A 25,229-nucleotide genomic window follows, 5' to 3' on the forward strand; every position below is an offset into this window, starting at 1 on the left:
CCCACGCAGACCCGGGAAGAATGTGCAAACTCCACATAGACTGTCGCCTGAGGCTGGAATCGAACCTGGGACCCTGGTGCTGTGAGGCAGCAGTGCTAACCACTGAGCCACCATGCCCAATGATTTAATAACATTCAAATGATCATTGGGGTAAACTGGAGGGTGAAAATTTTATCAGACGAGGAGGAATAAATGGCCTCCTTTTGTACTGTCAGAATTCCATTCTATAAAATGTTGAGAAGGCTACCATTGTTAGCCCTAACCTTAGTAGTTAAACCACACAGTTCTACCTAAATACTTTTTATTGTTCAAATTTCCTGATCTTTAATGAAGTCCCCTAGTCATTTTAACCCCTAGTCATACTGAGCAAAACACAGAATTGATCAGGACAGTCAGCCTTATGAAGGATGCTGATGTGAGCTCTGGCACAATACAACCTACCTATTATAGTTGTCCTCTGACCCGCGCTCCTCTGGATCAGGTTCATCTGTCCGCTCATAGCTCAGTAAGTCTGAAGGCACATCATGAATCTGGACACTGGGAGCATGATTCAACATCTTCAGGTTCTCAAAGATGGTTTGCCTGATCTGATCCAGGTACTGAAACAGAAACCAGAAAAACCTGACATGAGAATCATTGAATTCCTTAGCTATATGCTCATTATCCAGTCTACCCATACACCTTCACCCCTTGAAATGTGATAGCTGTTCCTCCCCTTCCACCTATTGGTCATCCATTGATTTCAGCCCAGGATCACCCACCTCCAATTCTGCAGAGCGTCCCATTTTGTACCAATTCTTCATCCGTCGCCCTTTTTGGAACAGCATTCCCTTTATTCCTCATCCTTTTCTTTGGACACTCATTAACAATTTGGAGAGAAGAAATATTTCTAAAGCTTGATTCTATATTCTTTCTGCAAGCCATTCTGTTGCTCATGGCCCTCAGTTAATTAAAAGGCCCACTAGCTATTACACTTTGAGAATATGAATGTACCAAACAAGGACAGTACTTACTGTCCACCTCACGACATCCTGTGAAGTGGTGATAAAGTGTCATGCTGAACTACTGGTGGCAGGTTTGATACAAACTAAGAGTGTTTCTGGTCCTCTTCAGACTTAAAGTGCAACTTTGTTGGCATGGTAAGTATTCCTGCTCTGTATCTGCACGAGGAGTATTTGATGGGGGCAGTATTCCTGAACTGTGCCTGTCTAGGAGCGTAAAATGGAGACAGCACAGGGAGAGCTTAACTCTATACCTAACGTCGTGCTGTACCTGTCCCAGGCGTGTCTGATGGAAACAGTGTAGAGGGAGCTTTACTGTGTCTAATTCACGTTGTGCGAGTGTTTGATGCTGGCACTCAGTATCTGAAAATTTGCAGCATAACATCCTTCAGCTCCCCAATGTCAATTCATCAAATCAAAGTCCCAAACACCAACTGTTAGGGATGAAAAAGACAAAAAGACTTCGAAACACAAAGTAGAGTTTGTGTTCGCAGAGCACCTGACTAACCTGCCTGGTATTCTGGTTTTCGATCCTGGTGCTCACATCTGGGTGAAGTGTGAAGTCCGGAGCAAAGTATTCAAAGTATTCTGAGAGAAACAACATTTTCAAAATTAATGCCAGTGAGTATCAAGATAGTACAGCACACCTCTCACCAAACCCAATGCCATGCCAGCCTTACACAATGAATAGATCTTCAAAAATGGAAGCTGGCATAAGATTCAAACAGGACTGGGTTTGCACTGAAATCAGTTGTCACTACAATGTCTTCAGTCATTATACTGACAGCTTTAGTACTGACCCACACTCGTGGTTCAAGAGACAAAGCTTCTCCTTGAGAATTAGAAACTATAAGTCAGTATTCGACCATTTTGAAAGTAACAAAAACTGACTACTGAGCGAAACTAGAGGGTAAACGCACAACTGATGAAGGACTTTTGCCCGAAACGTTGATTTCGAAGCTACTTGGATGCTGCCTGAACTGCTGTGCTCTTCCAGCACCACTAATCCAGAATTAAATTCAATAGAAGCAGTCTCAAACAAGGTTCACCAAACACCTGAAAAAACCCCACAGATTTACGGTTATGCAGTTGAGGACACATGGCCAGTTTTGGTGCGTGAGTATGGCTGGTGAAGCCATAGTCATTGTCCTTCCCATGCTTCTAAGAATGTGGTAATCCTGGGTCACTGCTGCAAACAGTGTTTTTTTTCGTGGGAATTGAAGAGGCAACTGGAGTCGATGTGGGTAAAATGACCACAGCAGAAGCTGGAACAGACCATATGGTTTTGAGTAAACTCTGTTACTCAGAACCATTACAAGGCTCCACTTTCCCATCCACTTCACACAGCCTCTTAACTCTGTGACCAAAACAGTCCATTCCTGCTCTAAATATAGTCAATTAAACGGCACCTACAAGCATTTGAAGTGAAGAATTCCAAAGATTCACAGCTCTTTGCCATGGAAAAGAATTCTCCTTAGTTGAGTCATAAATGATTTCCCTCTCATCCCGAGACAGTGCAACTGTGTTCTGGATAGCCCAGAAAAGGGTTATCCACGTCTATCCTGTTAAACCCCTTTAGAACCTCATGTTTGAATGAGTTCCCCTCTCACTTTTCTAAATGCCATTGAACATATTCAGTGGACAGAAAGGGCACGTTGAGTGGAATCGGTTTAGGTGTTTTGGGGAGTTGTTGTGGTTCTGTTCGCCGAGCTGGGAATTTGTGTTGCAGACGTTTCGTCCCCTGTCTAGGTGACATCCTCAGTGCTTGGGAGCCTCCTGTGAAGCACTTCTGTGATGTTTCCTCCGGCATTTATAGTGGTTTGTATCTGCTGCTTCCGGTTGTCAGTTCCAGCTGTCCGTTGCAGTGGTCGGTATATTGGGTCCAGGTCGATGTGCTTATTGAATGAATCTGTGGATGAGTGCCATGCCTCTAGAATTCCCTGGCTGTTCTCTGTTTGGCTTGTCCTATAATAGTAGTGTTGTCCCAGTCGAACTCATGTTGCTTGTCGTCTGTGTGTGTGGCTACTAAGGATAGCTGGTCATGTCGTTTCGTGGCTAGTTGGCGTTCATGGATGCGGATCGTTAACTGTCTTCCTGTTTGTCCTATATAGTGTTTTGTGCAGTCCTTGCATGGGATTTTGTACACCACATTGGTTTTGCTCATGCTGGGTATCGGGTCCTTCGTTCTGGTGAGTTGTTGTCTGAGAGTGGCTGTTGGTTTGTGTGCTGTCATGAGTCCTAGTGGTCGTAGTAGTCTGGCTGTCAGTTCGGAAATGCTCTTGATGTATGGTAGTGTGGCTAGTCCTTTGGATTGCGGCATGTCCTCATGCCGTTGTCTTTCCCTTAGGCATCTGTTGATGAAATTGCGGAGGTAACCGTTTTTGGCGAATACATTGTATAGATGTTCTTCTTCCTCATTTTGCAATTCTGGTGTGCTACAGTGTGTTGTGGCTCTTTTGAACAGTGTCTTGATGCAACTTCTTTTGTGTGCGTTGGGGTGGTTGCTTTCATAGTTTAGGACTTGGTCTGTATGTGTGGCTTTCCTGTAAACCTTTGTGGTGAATTCTCCGTTCGGTGTTCTCTGTACCATCACGTCTAGGAATGGGAGTTGGTTGTCCTTTTCTTCCTCTCTAGTGAATTGGATTCCTGTGAGTGTGGCGTTGATGATCCGGTGTGTGTTCTCTATTTCTGTGTTTTTAATGATTACAAAGGTTTCATCTACACATCTGACCCAGAGTTGGGGTTGAATTTGTGGTAAGACTGTTTGCTCTAATCTTTACATTACCGCTTCTGCTAGGAGTCCAGAGATGGGTGAGCCCATGGGTGTGCTGTTGATTTGTTCATATATTTGGTTGTTGAATGTGAAGTTTTTTGAGAGACACAAGTCCAGTAGTTTGAGTATGCCGTCTTTGTTGATAGGTTCAACGTCCTGTTGTCTGTTATGTCTGTCCAGCAGGTTGGCTATTGTTTCTTTGGCTAGGGTTTTGTCGATGGAGGTCAACAGTGCCGTTACATCGAATGAGACCATAGTTTCGTCCTTGTCTATGTGTATATTTCTGATGATGTCCAAGAATTCCTGTGTCGATTGTATAGATTGTCTGGATCCACTGATCAGGTGTTTCAGTTTCTGCTGTAGTTCTTTAGCCAGTTTGTATGATGGTGTCCCTGGTAGTGATACTATGGGTCTGAGTGGGATGGCTGGTTTGTGCACTTTAGGTAGTCCATAGAATCTGGGGGTGTTATTACTTTCAGGTTTCATTCTTTGTAGGTCAAACCTGGTTATCTGTCCGTTTTTTTGTAGATTCCTCAGTGTGCTGTTTATCCTATTGGTGAGCTGTGGGGTGGGGTCAAACTCCCTCTTTTGGTAGGTGTTGGTATCTGCAAGTAGTTGTTGCGCTTTTTGGATGTACTCTGTTTTGTCCAGGATGACTGTCATTCTGCCTTTGTCTGCTGGTAGTATGATTATGTTCTTATCATTTCTTAGTGATTTTAGTGCTTCCCTCTCCTTGGTGTTGAGGTTATGTGTTTGTCTTTTCCTTGTTATCAGAGGTACGATACTTTGTCTCACTGCTTGTTATGTCTCTTCTGTCAGTCCATTGTTCCTGAGTGTGCATTCTAGTGCTGCTAGGAAGTCTGCTGTCTTGGCATCCCTGTGGTAGTAGTTGAGTCCCTTGGCCAGTATTGTTCTTTCTGCGTCTGTGAGCTGTCTGTGGGAGAGGTTTCTAACCCAGGTGTGTGTTGTGGTGTCCTCTCTGTTGTGTGTTAGTTTGGCCATTTTTTCTGCGGTGTGTGGTCCTGTTCTGTCCTATGGTGATGGCCTGTTCTATGAATTCAATCCACAGATTCAATCAATAAGCACATCTTATGCCATGCTAAATTGCCCATAGTGTTAGGTAAGGGGTAAATGTAGATGTAGATGTAGATGTAGGGGTATGGGTGGGTTACGCTTCGGCGGGGCGGTGTGGACTTGTTGGGCCGAAGGGCCTGTTTCCACACTGTAAGTAATCTAATCTAATCTAATCTAATCGACCTGGACCCAATACACCGACCACTGCAGCGGACAGCTGGAACTGACAACCAGAAGCGACAGATTCAAACCACTACAAATGCCAGAGGAAAGATCACAGAAGCGCTTCACAGGAGGCTCCCAAGCACTGAGGATGTCACCTAGACAGGGGACGAAACGTTTGCAACACAAATTCCCAGCTCGGCGAACAGAACCACAACAACGAGCACCCGAGCTACAAATCTTCTCACAAACTTTGAAGTTTTGGGGGAGTCACAATGACTCAGTTAGGTGTTTTTAAAGAACCATACAGTGTCATTTGAAAACACATTCACAATTTTTGTGGGTTTTTAGTTCCTCCTGGATGTAAAAACCATTCCATGAATATAGGAAGTCCAATATAATTCCTTTAGATGCTCCACAGGTAGAATTTGAAACGTACTTACCGTTGTAAGGTAGCTCATCGCTTATCTCTTCATCAACGAGCAATGAGGTTTCAAAAGTCCTACAGGAGATAGTAAAATGGTAAGTTGGATACCAATAAGCTCACCCATGAACTTTAGACTAAACCCACTTCAAATAATCACTGCTAATGCAATTTCTCCCAACCTCTCCTGAAAGCATCAACTCCATGCTGTAGTACATTTCTGCATGTACTGAATTTCTTCCAGGACCCTAGCCATACGTGGCAAGTCAACAGTGAGTGCCTGACAGGCTACCCTTCGTAGAATGGAGAGCTGCATCACATCCTGTCCCTGAGCTTATGTATTTACATTCTCAGAAGGTACTGGATTATTGAGTCAGAACAGACAGTGGCCGATTTCCACTCCTGATGCTAACGTCAATAGTAGCTGCCCAAGAGTTCATAGAATTTTGCAACACAGCAGGCCATTTGGCCCATCTTGTTGATGCCACCACTTTGAAAGAGCTACCTCATTAGTTCCCCCTGAACATCCTCCCTTTTCAAAAACTTATCCAGTTCTGAAAGATACCACCAAATTTCTATTGCAGGCAGTGTATGCCTGATCACAACCTCCTGCTCGAGTCTCCTCCAATCAAGGTCAGTTCACTGCGTATTAACTGGTAATCAAGCCAAGAGGATTTCACCCTTCTGGGAAACTAATGAGTATTCTAACACCACGTGACAGCAACTTGATAAGCATATGCATCAATGTTTAGTCTGTGCACAAAATGCTTCATTTGGGCAACATCTGCAAACTGAATAGAAAACACAGTCAAACTGAAAACACAACACAGGCAAAACAGCAATACACTTGGCAAGAGTTCCAGGAGCTTCAGTTCCCAACTGGGTAGCACTCCAGCCTCGGATAGAGACACACACACACACAGTACAGAACTGAGGGACTGCTGCACTGTTAGAGGGAATATCTCGTGAATAAAACATTAAATCAAGGCCCACCTGATCCTCAGGTGGACACAAAGATCTCACTGTACTATTTCAAACAAGGAAAGGGGATATATTAGATTAGATTAGATTAGATTACTTACAGTGTAAGTAAGGAAACAGGCCCTTCGGCCCAACAAGTCCACACCGCACCTGCCGAAGCGCAACTCACCCATACCCCTCCATCTACCCCTTACCCAACACTACGGGCAATTTAGCACGGCCAATTCACCTGACCAGCACATCTTTGGACTGTGGGAGGAAACCGGAGCACCCAGAGGAAACCCACGCAGACACGGGGAGAACGTGCAAACTCCACACAGAGTCGCCTGAGGCGGGAATTGAACCCAGGTCTCTGGCGCTGTGAGGCAGCAGTGCTAACCACTGTGCCACCGTGCTGCCCACTATTCCTGGTGCCAATATGAATCACCCAACAATCACTATGATACTGATCAAGTATCAAACATGGCTAGCTGAGTGATCACATTAGCCTCATTTCCTATGGTACAACTGTAACTGTACGTTATACTTCGATAAGACTTAAGTTATTCTTAACTAAGCACTTCATTGGCTGTAAAGTGATTTGAGACATGAAGCTAAACAGGCATAACAAATGCCAGTCTTCCTTAATTTTAATCATTCCCTGTTGTCACGTTTTGGTAGTGGCTGGTCACTTCGGTCTCCCCCATGGAAGTTGTTACAGACATGAAGATTAAACCCATCAGGGTTTTCTGGGATAAAAACTAACACTGGAACACTGTTGAGTACTGAGTCTCCAACTTGGGGTAGGGACAGGTGCTACCAGTTGCACCCAGGTGACTTTCCACCTTCAGAGCCTGCAGCACTACCCTAACACTGAGCCTCCTGCCAATGTGTTGCACCCTGACGACATATTCCTTCCGAACCCTTTAAAGTTTTGCAACATTCTTCCAATAGCAGGGAAACCAAAATTGAATGCAGTATTCTAAAAGTTGCCTAGGGAATGTCCTGTTCAGTCACAACATTATCTCCCAACGCCTATACTCCATGCACTGAGCACTAACGGCAAGCATATCAAATGCCTTCTTCACTATCCTGTCTACCTGGGGACTCAACTGTCAAGGAACTACACAAGATCTCTTTAATCAATTTGAACAGTCTCAGGGAAATTCTCTCCATACCCATCACAACAGCACAGAGAAGTTCCCTGCACATGTTCCACTTTATCCGCTGTCTGGTTAGCCCTTGGTATGACATTCTACCATCTGGTGGAGGTCAACAGTGGAGGGCCCTCTATCAAAGGGCTTTCCTTCTTTCCAGCAGGCCTGAGGATGGAGTGTGCTGCATGTTGCAGCTTCAAGCAACAGAAGGTTACATTCAATCGCTGGGGAGCAGGCCATCGGCAGTTTTTGTGGCCTGGTGGAAACTGTATTTCATGCTTCTGTTGAATGTTGTCAGTTGCAGCCTGTTTAGTTTCTTACAAGGGCTGCTTTTAAGTTGCTGATTGCACTTCAGCTCCATGCTCTGGCTTATTGGCACCCTGTTTGGAGGAGGGTGGGCAGAACAGAGGACCTTCTTGTGGCCCTAGTTAAACTGGTCATCAATAGGTCCAGGCAGCTGGATTTGGAGGAGTCATAGCACCATGCCTGTGCCCCTGTTTCATGGTGGACATCCACACTTGAGGGTTCATCGAGAGGGAACCTGCAGTCATTACAAGTCACTCTGCTGGTTAGCTCCACACTTATCAGAAAGGTGGCAGCTGTACTTGGATGTCAATCATCTCAGCTCCAGGGCATCCCTGCAGGAGTTCCTCAGAGTAGTTTCCTTAGCCCAATAATCTTCAGCTGCTTCATTCAATGACCTTTTCTCCAACATAAGCTGAGTAACTGCGGATTCTCATTGATGAATCCATGATGTTAGGCACCATTCATGATGAATCATGTACTGAAACAAGACCTGGACAATATCTAGGCATGGGCTGATTCCTGAAGAAGGGCTGATGCCTGAAACGTCAATTCTCCTGTTCCTTGGATGCTGCCTGACCTGCTACGCTTTTCCAGCAACACATTTTCAGCCATGGGCTGATAAGTGGCAAATAATCTTTGTGCCACACAAGTGCCTGGCAATGACGTTGTCCACCAAGAAAAAAATTAACCATCATTCCTTGACAATCAATGGAATTTCCATTGCTGACTCCCCCACGACCAGCATCCTGGTGGTTACCATTGACCAGAGATTGAACTGGACTGCCCATATAAATACAGTGGCTACAAGAGCAGGTCACACATTAGGAATCTTGCAGCAAATAATTCACTTCCTGACTCCTCAAAGTTTGTCTACCAGCAACAAGTCAGAAGTATGATGAAATACTACCCACTTGTCTGGCAATGAGTGAAATTCCAACAACACTCAAGAAGCCTTACACCATCCAGGACAAAACAGACCCACTTGATTGGCACCATATCCATAAACTCCACCAACCATACACTGGCAGTGTTTACCATCTACAACAACTTACCAAGTTGCCATGAACAGTAGCTTACAACCTTTTGAACACTACCATCTACAAAGGCAGCAAATACATGGAAACATTACCACCTGCAAACTCCCCTCCAAGTCACACACCTCCTGGTTTGGAACTAAATCACTGCTCTCAGTGTTGCTGGGTCAAAATCATGGAACTTCTTCCCTAAGTGGGTGCTCTACACCTCAAGGACTGCACTGTTCCAGAGGGTAGCTCACCACCTTCTTAAGTACAATTACAGATGGGTAACAAATCCTGGCCTAGCATCAGCACAAACAGATTTAAAAAGCTGCATATTTCCAGCATTTTCAAATTTCAGCTTCTAGCGTATTTTGCTTTCATAAAATTCTATCCACCCTAGCTTTGACATTTTCAATGGACCTCCTGGCCTTAACAGCCTTTTGGGAACAGTCTGTATGAAGGAGTGTTCCCTGACATCACCCCAAAACAGACTGGCTATAATTTTAATGTTTATCACCTTGTTCTGGCCTCCTTCAGCAGAGGATACAGTTTCCCTGTAGCTCCCCTATCGAACTAGTGGTTAGCTTGGCTGCCTCACAGCACCAGGGACCCAGGTTCAATTCCACCCTCAGGTACCTGTATGAAGTTTGCACATTCGCTCAGCGTCTTAATGGGTTTCCTCTGGGTACTTCGATTTCCTCCCACACTCCAAAGACGTGCAGGTTAGGTGGACTGGCCATACTAAATTGCTAGGGATGTGCAGGAGAGATGGATTAGCCATGGAAAATACAGGACTACTAAGATAGGGTATGGGGTGGGTCTGGGTGGAATGCTCGTTGGAGGTTCAGTGTAGACTCAATAGGTTGAATAGCCTGCTTCAACACTGTAGGGATTCTATGAAATCCTCCAAATCATCTCAAGCACCTCAATTAGATCACCTTCTAATCAATGTTTTATACAAACATAGTCTATCTAAGGTATCCTCATCATCTAACACTTTTAGTTCTTGTATCAGTCTGGTCAATCTTTTCTTCACTCCCTTTAAGACAATATGTTGTTCCTGAGGTGTGATTCATTCATTCAATCCCAGAAATGGAAGCAGTTACTCCAGACAATGTCATCCTGGAGCTCTTTATAAACTCAAGACTCTTGGGAATCTCTTGTCCAAAAAGAATATACATCCATGAAGGTGCCAAAGCACTGTGACCATCTCCAACAGGACTAGATGGTGGCCAAGTGCCAAAAGTGGAATGAGTGTTTGAAACCCAAGCATAACACGTGACCGTGCCCAAAACCAGTCACGGCAGGGTGCACAGATCCAGCCAGGAACGTTTTAGTCAACATAGGTACGCCACCTCCAGACAGGAAACAAGTTATCCTTGATCCCGAGGAACTGGCAAGGTAACAAACTATAATTTCATATTCACCTCCTTTGTAAGCCACCATTCAAGGTAATAGCCAACATTCCAGAGGCTTTTTAATTATTTTCTGGTCCTGTCTGCTTGCTTTCAGTAATTTCCGGATTTTGACCTCTAACTCGCTCTGCTCCTCCACAGTTCCCAGCAACACTCACTTTAGTAAATACAATGCTCATTGTTTATGTCCTGAGTGGATGACCTCTCACCTCCCCCACACTGAATTCCATCTGCCACAGTTTTGCCCACTCACTTAACTCATTAATGACCCTTTGCAACTCTCTGCTCCCAACTACATTGGTTCCTGTACCAACTTAATGTATGTTGCCAACAAATGTAAACCCTCTCTAATCTAAGAGACAAGTCGTGTTTTGTGAAAATTTGAAGTTCCATTTCAAAAGGGTCACACCCCTCCAATGCTTCTTATCACCTTTAATTGTGAGCTTTCACATCATCATTCACTCACCAGCATCTAGCAACGTTCCGAACAGTGTATCCCCCACCTCCCATCACCAGTAGAGGAATGCTGAAGCTTTTCACAAACTCTACACAGTCCCTGCAAAAACAGAATTCACATTATGAATGCACAAACAACTCCAGTTCTGCACCACTGACGTTTCAGGATCAGAGAAGCAGGAGGAAGCGACTCAATTAAGATCGTAGTTAATCAATGTCTTAACCCTATCAAGTCAGTTTGGTTTTGAAACCATTTTCAAATATGTAAACATATCAGCTTTGAAATTCCTAGCTCAAGACCATTTTTTATCTACTGCATATAATGCAGTTATTTCGAAAAATTATTTTGAGGTAAAGTCTTCTGAAAATAAAGTTTAGCTTCATATATCAACACCATACTGGATTGTTGGATCTAAAGTCAGAGGAACGTGATTAGTGTGCAAACTGGAAGAAGCTTTCCCATGGAACCCAAACAAGAGATATTTTTGTTTGCAAAGTTAGCTGTAGAGCAGAAAAGTCGACAACCAATGAGCTTGGTTGGCTTTTGGACATGGGGTGAAAGTGAGGACTGCAGATACTGGAGCTCAGAGTCGAGAATATGGTGCTGGAAAAGCACAGCAGGTCAGGCAGCATCCAAGGAGCAGGAGCCCTTCCTGATGAAGGGCTTATACCTGAAACGTCGATTCTCCTGCTCCTCGGAAGCTGTCTGACCTGCTGTGCTTTTCCAGCACCACACTCTCGACTCTGGCTTTTGGATATGGGTTGTCGCGGGAATAACACAATAAAACTGCGAGAGTCTGATGGGTGTACACAGATGCTGTCAAAAGGAATGCAATGGGGCAATTTGATGCAAGTCAAATGTCATCTGTGGCTCAATGGGAGACAATGCCCTTAACCTAGTGGCTGTGGGTTTCCACAGCGATCTGAATATAATATTGAGTCTGATAACCCCAGGGCCAGCACAGGGAAACTACTGCAGTGTTAGTGGTGTTTTGGCTCAATAAAATTTCAGGTAGAGCCTCCCACTATTTTAAAGAGTAGGGGAGTTCTCTGTTGAGCCCTGAGGTTAATATTTCATCCTCAACCAACATCACTATAACAGATTATTCTATCATGCTGCTGCCATGCAGGATCCTGTTGTGCACATTAATGACTCCACAGTAACTACACACTCCCAATTTGAGACATCCTGAGGTCACAAAAGACGTTATATAAGCACTAATCTTTCTTCAATGGGAATACTTTACCATTCAGATTGCTATCCAGGGCATTGTGTGCGAGGAATCTGCAGCACAAACAGACTGTGCAGCAGCAGCAGCAGCAAAATACCGTGACATCCACAAAATCACAGCTTAGCAAAGAGTGCAATGTCTTTTTATAACCAGGCGGCACGATGGTTCAGTGGTTAGCACTGCTGCCTCACAGGGCCAGGGTCCCAGGTTCGATTCTAGCCTGGGGGCAACTGTCTGTGTGGAGTTTGCACATTCTCCCAGTGTCTGCGTGCGTTTGCTCCAGTTTCCTCCCGTATCACAAAGATGTGCAGGCCAGGTGAATTGGCCATGCTAAATTGCCCATAGTGTTAGGTGCTTTAGTCAGAGGGAAATGGGTCTGGGTGGGTTACTCTTCGGAGGGTCGGTGTGGACTGGTTGGGCTGAAGGGCCTGTTTCCACACTGTAGGGAATCTAATCTAATCTAAAAAAACCATGAACTGGTGAACCATAGAAGCAACTAGATGAAAACAGAAGTTTCATCTAATTTGCCTTCTACCATTATGTAGACAATAGAACTGCTAACTCAGATGTCAGATAAGACAAGTTCGTGGAAAATTTACTCGCTGAGGGGCATGGAAAGGGTAAATAGACAAGGTCTTTTCCCTGGGGTGGGGGAGTCAGAACTAGAGGGCATAGGTTTAGGGTGAGAGGGGAAAGAAATAAAAGGAACCTATTGGGCAATTTTTTCACACAGAGGATGGTGAGTATACGGAATGAGCTGCCAGAGGAAGTAGTGGAGGCTGGTACAATTGCAACATTTAAAAGGCATCTGGATGGGTATATGAATAGGAAGCTTTGAGAGGGATATGGGTCAAGTGTTGACAAATGGGACTAGATTAAGTTAGGATATCTGGTCAGCATGGACGAGTTGGATGAAGGGTCTGTTTACATGCTGTACGTCTCTATGACTCTACGGTTGTCAGTATAAATCACTGTCATGTCAGGTCAGCATAATGCAAGAAAGCTGTATGTTACCCATGTCCTTTTATACTGAGATTGAAGCAACCGAGGCGATCACAGCCGAGAGAATCCGCACCACACTGGAAAAATAAATGAACAACGTCAGACAAAGGCACGTACAGCAATGAGGACAACTGCATTTGTAGAGTAGCTTTAACATTGCAAAAGCAAAGTTGTGTCAGAGATGCATTATCAAGCAAGATATAACAAGCCGCAAAAGTGCAGGGAGACAGAGGAATCACAGTTCAGTAAGGGAGTGCCTTCGCAAATTTTATAGGGTAAATCGCTTTTCTTATAAAATATAGTGCGGCTTGCTTGCAACTAACATCTTAAATAAATACACTGCTTTAGTTGGTCTAATCAAGCTCTCTGCCAGAGAGAAAGAGAGATCGGCCAATTAGCTAACTGCTTTAAATGATTCTGTAACTGCCAGAGAGCACACATCTGGAGCTAGTAGTATGGGCAAGACATGTAGCATGCAGAGTGGAGTAAATGAGGGTTTGACAAATGAGGGAGAATGGTGTTTTCTCATTTATCTGTTTTCAGGAGTCTCCAAGAGTACAGGAGCTGAAACAATTCGAGGGGGCCAGGTGAAGACACTCTGATTTTATTTTCACAGGACCAGCACATTTCATTAACTATAAACTGAAGGTTAAAAATTAGTAGTAAAAAAAAAAGTAAGATTAGATGCCCCTTTGACGCAGTGGTACTGTCCCTACTTCACCAGCAGACTCAAGTGAAGGCTCCCACCTGCTCTAGAGACATGACATGACACATCTAAACAGGATGATTAAAACTATCTACAAAAGGTTATATTAGGGCAGGACAATTGTAGAATGCCTACGGAGAGTCAGGGACATTTCACACAATCTAAATTAACACGAGTTCGGGACATTTCAGGAACAGCTGGTACAGAGTTGTTCGCAGGGCACTTTGCTAGCGCCAATGAACTAACTCTAAATGGGGAGTGGGAACCAGGAGAGAATATTAGAGAATAAGGCCAGGTTGCATGAAATATTGAGAGAGATAGGCTGCACTTGAACAGAGAATAATAAGTTTACAGCCGACGGTGGAAAAAGGGAGAAATTAAAACTTTCTAAACCAGGGTTGTGCTGCACAAATATGAATGCATTGAGTAAAGTGAGAAAGATCGGTGAGTTACAGTTGCAGATTGCCATGTGAAATTATGATTTTGTGCTGATTACAGAGACTAGGCTGTAGGAACGGCAGCACTTTATGCTTAACATTCTTCGTTACAAAGTGCTTCAAAAATATAGGAAAGAAAAGAAAGCAGTATGGGTTAAGGAGAGAAGTGCAGTGTGAGAAAAGGTTATGTCTTGGGAGTTCAAAGTCAAGATCGATTTGTCTGGAGTTAAGGAATAAGACAACGGTAATTACGTGACTCGGGTGATGAGTATAAAGGACAGAGACAAATCTTCAAGGAAATTACAGAGAAGTGCAAAAATGATAGAGTAGTTAAAGTGGGATATTGAATTACCTGAATATAGACTGGGATAGTGGTAATGTTAAGGGTAGTGTTCTTAGATTAGGTTCAGCAGAATTTCTTTTACAGCAGTATCTGTCCAGTCCAATCAGAAAACACTACTAGACCTGGCTATAAGATAGACGAAGTGGGTCGGGTGTTAGTGGAAGAACATTTTAGCTACAGTGATCATTGACAATTAGGGTGAAAGTGGAAACCGATAATGGACAATCCAGAGTAAAAGTAATCAACTAGGAAACAGCCAATTCAGTGGGACAAACAGAGCTGGATTGAATAGATAAAGGTTGGTGGGAAAACCTGTAGAACAACAGACAATCTTCAAACGAGAGGTGGCTCAGACAGAATCAAGATATACGCCTTTTAAAGAAATTCAAAGAAATTCAGCACTCACTTAATGAAACAAGTAAGCGTCTTTATGACAGATGTCAGATAGGAAATACAATTTGGATCCTAGATGAGCACAAATGTTCAGAAGGAAAGTGAAAAAAAAACAAATAAATGCGAAAAGGAAACACAAAAAGAAAAACTGGTAGCTAACATACCAGGGAATCCCAAAGACTTTTCTGAACACATAAATAGTAAAATTGTGCAAATTTCCTTTTTGATGCATAGTCCTCCTATTACCACCTTTTACTGCTGCTGTGCCTCAAAAAGACTTTGAAATTCCTTGCTATGTTCCAGGGATGAGAAACTGTAGCTATGAGAATAGATTGGAGGAGTTGAGACAGTCATCCTTAGAAAGGATAAAACCAAGGGGAGAACTGATAGATGATTTTAAAATTATGTGGGTTCTGGACAAAGTAGAGAGGGGAAGCTGATGCTCTGAATTGGATGAAGGAAAAGAGGGCACAGATTTTTTTTAAAAAACGCATTGAAAATGATGTGGGGAGAAACTTTCACATGAGTAGTTAGGATCTGGAATGCACTACTTGGAAATGTGATGGAGGCGCACTCAATTCAAGCATTCAGGAGGGCACTAGATGATTATTTAAATAGTAAAAATTGCTGGAATTATGGCAAAAGATAGCAGTCAGTCAAGATGCTCCTTCAGAAAACTGGTGCAAATATGAGACATCAAATGACCACCTTCTGCACTGTAACAATTCAGCGATTATGGAGAAAATAGGGCAGATGAGGTAAGTTTTTAAACATTCAAAGGAGGAAAGAAGTGATGGGACAATTTTGGGAGGAAATTCCAAACTTAGAGCTCAAGTAGCTGAAGGCACCGATTCCACAGGCTAGAACTGAATTGAATAGATAGCTTGGAGGAGATGACAGAGTAGAGAGCAGAGAAGGCTTTGAGAACAAGGACGAGAATTATAAAATCAAGTGGTTCCTTATCCATGAGCTAATGTAGAACAGTAGCCACAGGGGTAGAGGGTAAATGAGGTAAATTAAAAAATGGGTAAAAACAATGACTGCAAATGCTGGAAACCAGATTCTGGATTAGAGGTGCCGGAAAAGCACAACAATTCAGGCAGCATCCAAGGAGCAGGAAAGTCGACGTTTCAGGCAAAAGCTCTTCATCAGGTAAGAAATGTACAAGTGCTTTGGATAACCCCAAATTTAAAGTAGGTGGAATGCTTGGAATCGATAACTCCAGAGTAGACAAAGTTATGAATTGGGATATCGTCAGTATTTGAGTGAAGTCAGGGACAGTGTTGGGTGCTATTAGAGGTGAAAATAGGCAAGTCTTAACAATCAACAATTCAAAACTTAACAGCCCCTAACCCACTGAAAACAAAACGTATCACTCAGACTGGTATTGAGTCATACCATGTAAGAATGCATTTGATTTGACTCGACTAAATCTTTTCATTTTTGTTAGATCCCTGATTACTGAACTTGCTGCCAAATAAAACAGTTTTGCATTTCCTCCATTAAAACCATCAAAACAACAATCAAATTTCACCTTAATGCTCTCTGCTCTATGGAGTACAAACACAGCCCCTCCATATTTTCATTATTGGTACCACCCTCGCACATCTCCTCTGCCACCTCTCCAAAGCCTTGTCATCTTCTAAAGTGTGGTGTCCAGAATTGGACACAATACTCCAGCTAAGACCTTTATAAAGGTTGCATGTAATATCACTGCATTTGTACTCTACGCCTCTATTTAGCAATCCCAATGTACTGTTTTTTTTCACAAATGAAAGAAACAGCCTTTTCAATTTGCCATGACATCTTCAGGGTTTTACATGCCAGATCTCCCTGTTTCTGTACCAACTTTGCAAATCTAATAGCTTCTCTCCACCATTACCAGCTGACTACAAACAGAATGGTAAAACAAACAATCAATCAAAGGCTGTCTCCACCCTTTTCTGTCCATTAATAATAGGTTTTTACTATCAATAATATATTTCTGAGAAAATTAGTGGGAGAAGACAGCGAGGCAACAGGTAAAGAATTAAAAAGTAAACTTACTTGTAACACTATACATGTCGGCTGGTAGAAATCCACCACCTGTTTGATAACTGGTTGAAACAAGAGCCTGTAACCTGAAAACCAATCAAAAAAAAAGTTATCTTCAAATCAGAACACAAGACTACCCCCATTAACCTGGTGCTAAAACAGGAGAAAAGTAGTGAATTGAGAGAGGGATCAACAAGGATCCACTGGTTTTGGTCACCTTCTGTAGTGATGTTTCAACTGTTCATTAGCCAACCCAAGGCCAGGAACAGAATGACAAAATGGGACCCAGATGGCATCACACGAGTGCTTTTGACAGAGGTCAAGTGACGACCAGTAATGGACTCCTGGACTTCTTTAAATGCCAACTGACTACCTGACATTTATTGATACAATGCTCCTTATTGTTGTGCAGACTCTCAGTCCAAATTGAGAGATTAAAGGGAAATCTGCCTTTCAATCCATTGGATCCCACTCTTCCAGAACACTAACCCCATCAACTCCCATTATAGCACCCGGCTCTTGTAGGGAGATACAGCACAGGAAGAACCCATAGTGATTGCAATGACTCTTCTTATTACTGCTACTGCTATGACCTCTTCCCACAGCCCTGGGCAATCATCTAATTCCCTTTTGGAAGTTTCAAACAAATCTGTTTCCTCAATCTTTCAGACAGTGCATTCCATCTCTGAAAAGCCAGTGGGTGGCACGGTGGCACAGTGGTTAGCACTGCTGCCTCACAGCGCCAGAGATCCGGGTTCAATTCCCGCCTCAGGCGACTGACTGTGTGGAGTTTGCACGTTCTCCCCGTGTCTGCGTGGGTTTCCTCCGGGTGCTCCGGTTTCCTCCCACACTCCAAAGATGTGCAGGTCAGGTGAATTGGCCATGCTAAATTGCCCGTAGTGTTAGGTAAGGGGTAGATATGGATGTAGGGGTAAGGGTGGGTTACGCTTTGGCGGGGCGGTGTGGACTTGTTGGGCCGAAGGGCCTGTTTCCACACTGTAAGTAATCTAATCTAATCTAATATTGAAATGTTAACTTTGATTACTCTCTATTGATGCTACCTGCTGAGTATTTACAGTATTTTCTTTTAATCTTAAATGTCTTTTTTTTTGGTTTCAAAATGAATGCTATTCCCAGTCACCATGTTCCAGCAGCAGCCCGTGTGTGAAAGGATAGCCCTGGATGTGTGCCCTCAACTTCTTCACACCCTTAAGACAGTGTCATCCAGTTCTGTAGGCCAGTAGTATACTACTCAAAATATATGCCCAGATTTACCTACCCCATTCAGTTGGTCAAAAATTGCAACTGCTCAGATTGTTCATACAAACCGCTCCTCCACATTTCACATCATCGACACATGTCAGCATCTTAGTACACTTTGAACAGCACTAATAAAGGTAGCATAATGAACATATATTGGGTTTGATGATCCAAAAGCCTGGACTAATATTAACCCAGATAATTCAAAACTTCCATATAACCCTGAATTCAGACTCTTATACAGAATCAGAAAAAAAATTAAAAGCTGGTCACAGTAATTGACCGTGAAACTGGCAGATTGTCGTAAAAATCCCTAATGTCCTCGTGCGACATGAAATGCTGGTTCCCCAAAGATGTGTACCAGTGGTTAGAGAAGGCCTACCATCATCATCTCGGGGTGACTGGGAATGGGTAATATATGCTGAACAATGCCCACATCCTGGGAATGATTTTTTTAAACAAAAGTTTGAAAGACAGCTTAGAAGACTGAGAGTGGAACAGTATTTGACAGATTGAGATATAGATGAGACTGAAAGTTCCTCTCCTTACTTTGGTCATCGATTCCATCCCGGAGGGGAACATTCAGGCAATAATACCGGCCACTTTCTGCACCAACTTCGTACATGTCACCTACGAAAAGAATTTCAAACACCTCACTCTTCAAAATGGAACAATGTTTTTTGATTAAAAAGTACTATGAAACAATAAAAATCTGAAAAGAAACAAACTCTGAAACAAGTAATAAATGTGTCCATTCACTCCATTAAACCCATCCTGGACTTTCCACGTCAGAGAAAAGTTATAATCCAGCCCATCAACAAGTTTAAACATATCAACAAGACGACATGCTCTTCTATTTGTAAGAAAATACAAACCTAGTTAATATGAAATAATCTGTTGCTTATTTCCAGCATTTTTGGGTTATCTTTAAATTTCCAGTGATGATGTGAATGATTGATTGTTACTTTCAATGCGGCAGGCTGTTGAGAAAAATGCTAGCCTAGACACCAGTAGAGCTTCCTGCAATTTTCTAAATACCCAGTCGAGATGAGTTGGCTAACATCCATCTGGACAAGTAAATGGGACCGTAACTGAACATCTCAGACAAAGGACAACAGTTCACACAAGGGAGAATTCCCTCAGCACCACCCCTGTGACTGCACACCACTGCCTCAGGGAACTGCTGGCATAAAACCAGAGAACTCATGTTTCAGTGGAAAAAAGGCACTGAATTTTATTTTTGCCTCTCGTTCTGGTCACTAGCTGCAAAATCCTCACCTGTTCCAGGAAAAAAGTAGTTCCCATACTTGTGGAAAGATACAGTCATAACTCGATCAGTCAGGTAGAAGGCTTCCTGCACCCCATCACCGTGGTGAATATCAATATCAATGTACAGGACACGTGGATGATACCTGCAGGGAAGCAAAATGGTTACTGGAGTTCAGACTCGCCTGTAGAGTTACAAGATCCAATAGACATGGGCCTTTGACAGATGCAGATGGAAGGACAGCATTTCTGTTCCCGCTGCAGCCTTCAGGACTCAACAATGAGTTGAGAGCCTGAATGTCACTTCACATCTTTGACCTACTCCCCACTTCCAAGCACTTTCATGACAAGGATGGCGTTCAGCAGAGCTAAGCCATTACCACCTATCTAGCTTTTCTTCTGAAACAAAAACAGAAATTGCTGGAAAAGCTCAGCAGGCCTAGCAGCATCTGCGGTGAAAAATTACAGTTAGCGTTTTGGGCCAAGTGACCCTCCCTCACTCCAAAATGTTAGTTCTAATTTCTCTCCACAGATGCTGCCAAGTCTGCTGAGCTTTTCCTGCAACTTCTGATTTTGTTTCTCTGATTTATAGCATCTGCAGTTTGTTCGGTTTTTAATTCAACTTTTCTTCTTCCCAGGATTACTATCAGCCATCCCTTTCAGAATAAGGATGCATATATTATTCTTTCTCTGGGCTCCATCTATCCTCCCACCACCCCAACCCGCTACACCCTGTCATCAACAGAAAGACCACTTGTTCCTCGATTCTGAAGGAGGGTCACCGGACTCAAAAGGCAAACCCTGTTTTTCCTCCACAGACGCAGACAGACCTGCTTGTTTTTGTTTCAGACGTGGGCTTTTGACAAATTCAGAGGCACAAAAATAATTCTTCCATGTAACAAGCAACAGCTTCCGAATTGTATTCCGTCAGAAGTAAATGATTTGAACCACAGTGACCCAGTTCGAAACAATATGGCAAGGAGGTGAGCAATGGGTTAACGACGAAGCTAAACAGCCCCATACACATTCCCGATAATTCAATTAGGTCAGTGATGAGTTTTGTCTTAATTCCATCTATCCATTTGGGTTTCTTGGGCCCCACAGCTTCAAAACTTTTTTTTTGAGGAACAGAATCCCAGATTTAAGCTACTCCCTGGCTGAAGAAATGTTGCCTGACATCAGCCTTGTTCTAAGGAGAACAGAAGCCTGAAGGAGCAGATCGTGCCACCAGCTGCCTCTCGTTCGGTTAGTCATGACCACGGTGTCCAAGGTGTTCACCCACTCCTGGGAATGCAGAGTACAATACACCCACAAGGTCTCTGCGGACCGAGCTCTAGAACAACTGCACTAAACTACCCAGCTGTAAGCGAACGAGGTCGAGAGAGTGGTGCTGGAAAAGCACAGCAGGTCAGGCAGCATCCGAGGAGCAGGAAAATCGACGTTTTGGGCAAAAGCCCTTCATCCAAATAGAGTCATAGAGTCTTATGCCTGAAACGTTGATTTCCTGCTCCTCTGATGCTGCCTGACCTGCTGTGCTTTTCTAGCACCACACTGTCGACTCTAATCTCCAGCCTCTGCAGTCCTCACTTTTGCCTTGTAAGTGAATGGGGTCTAATGAAGCATGAACAATAAAATTGTTGATCTCAACTTGCACAGGTATCACACACTCCACAAAACATTCTGCAGGGATCCACCATCTTTCTCTCAGGATGCCCCAACCACGTTATCAATTTGATCCTTCAGAGCACAGTCACTGGTGCAATGAAGGAATTCCAACAAATCAGTCCCAGTTAACAATGGTCTGTCATGTTCTTGTAAAAAGTGAGAAATATTAGCTTACAATCTCCTGCTTTGTTGAAAAAAAAAATTTTGAAAATGTCTTACTTTAGCAATTCCAGGATTCCAATGACAATATCGTTCACATAACAGAATCCTGAAGCCTGTGGCAAGAGAAATGATTGAGAAGAGAGACTTTAGATGAAGTCCAGGTGTGCTGATCTTAGCCAGATGTTTTATCATATAACACAATACCTCAAATTTCTTTGCGTGATGAAGTCCTCCAGCCCAATTAATGGCGATATCACACACCTTAAAACAAAGTGCCATTCATCAACAGGTTGGACTTTATATTTTTTTAAAACAGACAGTGTGGATAGACAGGCGAGGAAGGCAGTCAGCTAGCAGAGAGGGGGGAACAAAAAAGAGAAGGGTAGAAGTCAACAAGGAAGGGGAAATAAATAAGCCAAGACACAGGGAAGTACAGACACAGCATGACTACGAGGTGGACAAAGAAATGATGCTGACAATCCAAAATAAGGAGTGCGTAACCAGGTGACTAGAGAGTGCAGAATCAGCTTCAGGACCAAAAATACTGGCCCAATATTCAAACACTGGCCAAGCCACATAGCTGAACGAGCATGCTTTTGAACAGCTACACATGTTCGAGTTACCTTGTTGTTTAATTGTGTTGCGCCTTGTAGAGAAGCTCCTGTGTATCTTGAGCAGAACTCAAACAATCCTGGAAACACAGGACTGAAAATACAAAATAAATTTCATTCAGATTCAAGCAGCTAATGCACATTTTATTGGAAGTCTGTAACCCCTCAATACTGGTAAAGACAGAAGTTATATTATGAAGAGCTGGCTAAGCTGGTTGTTCAAATTTCAAGCTTCACAAAGTGAAATTTAAAACTGGTAATTCCTCACCACCTGTTACTCAAGTCTACTCAACATCCAACAGATTAAAAACTGTTCCATGGAATTCAGGTCCATTAATAAGCTTTCCCAATCTTTCTCAAACACATATGTAGTTTTGACACTTATGAAGTCTCTGAATTCTTAGAAGAGACAGGAACCCATATAATAGACAGCTGTATTTGAGGTCAGAGGTGTGTCAGACTAGAAGTCTGATCAGAGACATGCAATTATTTCATAGCCTAGTCGTAGCAATAGTCTTGTGGCAGGATATGCATGGGACAGTGCATGGTCACCATCAATGTGCACTGAACTCAAGTATAGGGGGTCCTTGATTTAGATTGTCTAACTTACAAACACTCATACTTATGAATGCGAACTCACACAGGGGTGTAATTTTAAAAATCTGACACATGACCATTTCCTGCACTTAGAAACAGCTGATTTATATTATCCTGCATTATACAAATAGACTTGCGAACAGACTCAGGAACGGAACCCATTCACAACACAGGAGATGGATTGAACTGTGACTCAGCTTATTCTTCTAGCTTCTGTGTACTTGTTAACCAGATTCAAGAGCCTTACTGCCCTGAGTGATGCTCAGTGATTTGGCATTCCAGGGAGTAGGTCCTTAAAAATAAGTGAGTAGGCAATTCAGTCCCTCAAGCTGATTCTGCCATTACAATTGCAACTGATCTGATTGTGGTTGCAATTTTACTTTCCTGCCTGCTTCGATAACTTAAACATCATTTGAGTATATTCAAGACAATGCTCTAGCTTCCTTTCTGAGGAACAAAATTCCAAAGAATGAAACCTCTTTCAGAGAAGACATTTCTTATCTCAGGCTGAAAGTGGAGATGGCTTATTTTTGAATAGCTCCAGATTCCTCCATGTTGGGAAACATATTCTCAGCGTCCACACTGTTAAGCCCCCTCACAATCATATTTTTTCAATAAGATCACCTCTCATTCTTCCAAACTCCAATTAGTACACTCTCAACTCATTCAACTTTCCACCAAGACAACCCACTCCATCCTCGGAGTCAGCCAAGTGAATCTTCTCTTACCAATCTCTTATTGTGCAAGTATACCATTCCTCAGCTAAGGTCACCACAACTGAAGATCATTTCATACATCTCCAAGACTTCTCTACATTTATACAAATTCTGCCTTGCAATAAAGACCAACATTTAATTTGCCTTCCTACTGAATTGCAAGATACTTCCAAATGTTCTGATTTGCCATGTTTGAGAACATCTTTCATAAATCTACATTTAATAAAACCTGAAGTAGAGCCACGTGAATTGTGCTGAAACAGCTCCTGAAAGCATCCTTTACTCCAGTTTAAGCAGCGACTGACACTGTATAAGTCATTTTTCCGAAATAGAAGGCCAGCAAGTTTTTTTTTGTTCATTCATGGAATGTGAGCATTACTAGCTTGGCCATCATTTATCACCCATCCCTAATTGCCCAGAGGGCAGTTAAGAGTCAACTAGATTGTTGTGGGTCTGGGGTCATGTGTAGGCCAGACCAGGTAAGGACACGTTTACTTCCCTAAAGGACATTAGGGAACCAGATAGTTTATCCAACAATTGGCACTGAATGCCTAAGTATCATTAGACTCTTAATTCCAGATTTTTATTGAATTTAGATTCTACCATACGCTGTGGCAGAATTTGAACTCAGGTCTCCGGATTAATAGTTCAGTGATAATACTACTAGGCCAAACCCTCCCTTGAAGTGGGAACAACACAATATTAAAAAGACAAAAACATCCTGACTCTAGGGAGCAGTTCAGCAGAGTCACAGTTTGCCACTTTTAAACGTACAGCCTTGTTTCTCTCTTACCAATCGTCTCCAACATTGAAGGTGTTCAGGCTCTTGGTGAAACCCTGCATGTTGTTGGGACTCACTCTCTGCAGGAAATCTATGTAGTCCTCAGAGTGGAACCGACACATGTCATGCTGAGAGGCCTGATAGGGTTTGAACACCTGTTGGAAACAAGAAAATCATTGAGAATTTTACACTCAGGTTTGTCTACCCTCATCCCCAAGTGTCAAATGGGGAGAACAGTTAAATGGAGTAACAGTACACTAACAAACACAACTAACCAGTTAATACCACATGCTTTTATCCTACTCCTTTTAAATAGTATATTACTCAAACTGGGAATGAGCTGCTAGAGGAAGTGGTGGAGGCTGGTACAATTGCAACATCGTAAAGGCATTTTGGATGGGTGTATGAATAGGAAGGGTTTGGAGGGATATAGGCCGGGTGCTGGCAGGTGGGACTAGATTGGGTTGGGATATCTGGTCGGCATGGACAGGTTGGACCGAAGGGTCTGTTTCCATGCTGTACATCTCTATGACTCTATACTCGCCAAATGACAGTAATTTTACTAAGGGGCAACAACGAATGCCAGACACATCCACATCCCCAGAAACAAAAATAATTTCTTCATTTGCTTATGCTCTGTTTTATGACATTAGTCCATTGTAGTTCAATTTATCTTTTTCTGAGGAAATCCCAAAACAGCTAGTCAGACCCCTGATCAAAATTTTTCAACTAAAGGGATCTGACCCAAATACATTAACTATACGGTAGTAAGATAAAGACTACTTTAATGATGTTCTACCAAAGAGCAATGCACCTTTTCATCTTTCTTTTCAAAAGACCCAGTCACAAACATTCAGCTTTTCAATTCGATTAAATGCTTGGGTTACTTAAATGATGTCCCTGATAAGTGGCTGCAGTGGAACCAAGCTTGCTGCTTCCAGACCATTTCCTAATCTGACACCCCAGACATGAGCAATAAAGTTGCATACCAAATAAATGAAAATCTGTGTTTTAAAGTACTCTGCAAAAATATTATTTTGTGTAGTTGCTTGGACCCAGCTACGCTCTTCAATTTTACAAGTGACAGAAGGTTCAGCATCACCCCGCTCATCCTGTTTTCTTACCCAGGGTCACCATGCATGACCACTAATCACACTGCTCCCTAAAAGGATGGAGGCTGAGCAGTCACCCTGCTGCACAATGCCCCCTTTGAAGATGGTAGACTGTGCATTTACCCTCCCGCACATCACCTCCAAAGGACAGTGGGAGTTAACCCA

The 25,229-nt window shown here is 43.0% G+C and overlaps 1 protein-coding gene across 2 annotated transcripts in view; it reads right to left on the minus strand.

Annotated features, from left to right (window-relative positions):
- The window catches only part of hdac3 (histone deacetylase 3), a 36,990-nt gene that overhangs the window by 3,071 nt on the left and 8,690 nt on the right, over nucleotides 1-25,229 (minus strand). For both annotated transcript variants that reach the window (XM_072590363.1, XM_072590364.1), the window contains exons 3-14: nucleotides 23,965-24,107; nucleotides 21,871-21,952; nucleotides 21,452-21,508; nucleotides 21,305-21,360; nucleotides 19,433-19,566; nucleotides 18,704-18,784; nucleotides 16,907-16,980; nucleotides 12,994-13,058; nucleotides 10,758-10,847; nucleotides 5,454-5,512; nucleotides 1,510-1,589; nucleotides 442-599 (exon numbers count right to left, since the gene is read on the minus strand). In XM_072590363.1, coding sequence (XP_072446464.1) covers nucleotides 442-599; nucleotides 1,510-1,589; nucleotides 5,454-5,512; nucleotides 10,758-10,847; nucleotides 12,994-13,058; nucleotides 16,907-16,980; nucleotides 18,704-18,784; nucleotides 19,433-19,566; nucleotides 21,305-21,360; nucleotides 21,452-21,508; nucleotides 21,871-21,952; nucleotides 23,965-24,107 — 1,079 coding nt within the window. The remainder of the gene's footprint in view (nucleotides 1-441; nucleotides 600-1,509; nucleotides 1,590-5,453; nucleotides 5,513-10,757; nucleotides 10,848-12,993; nucleotides 13,059-16,906; nucleotides 16,981-18,703; nucleotides 18,785-19,432; nucleotides 19,567-21,304; nucleotides 21,361-21,451; nucleotides 21,509-21,870; nucleotides 21,953-23,964; nucleotides 24,108-25,229) is intronic.

The sequence above is a fragment of the Chiloscyllium punctatum genome, chromosome 20 (genome assembly GCF_047496795.1).
Source record: "Chiloscyllium punctatum isolate Juve2018m chromosome 20, sChiPun1.3, whole genome shotgun sequence".
NCBI classification, from domain to species: Eukaryota; Metazoa; Chordata; class Chondrichthyes; order Orectolobiformes; family Hemiscylliidae; genus Chiloscyllium; species Chiloscyllium punctatum.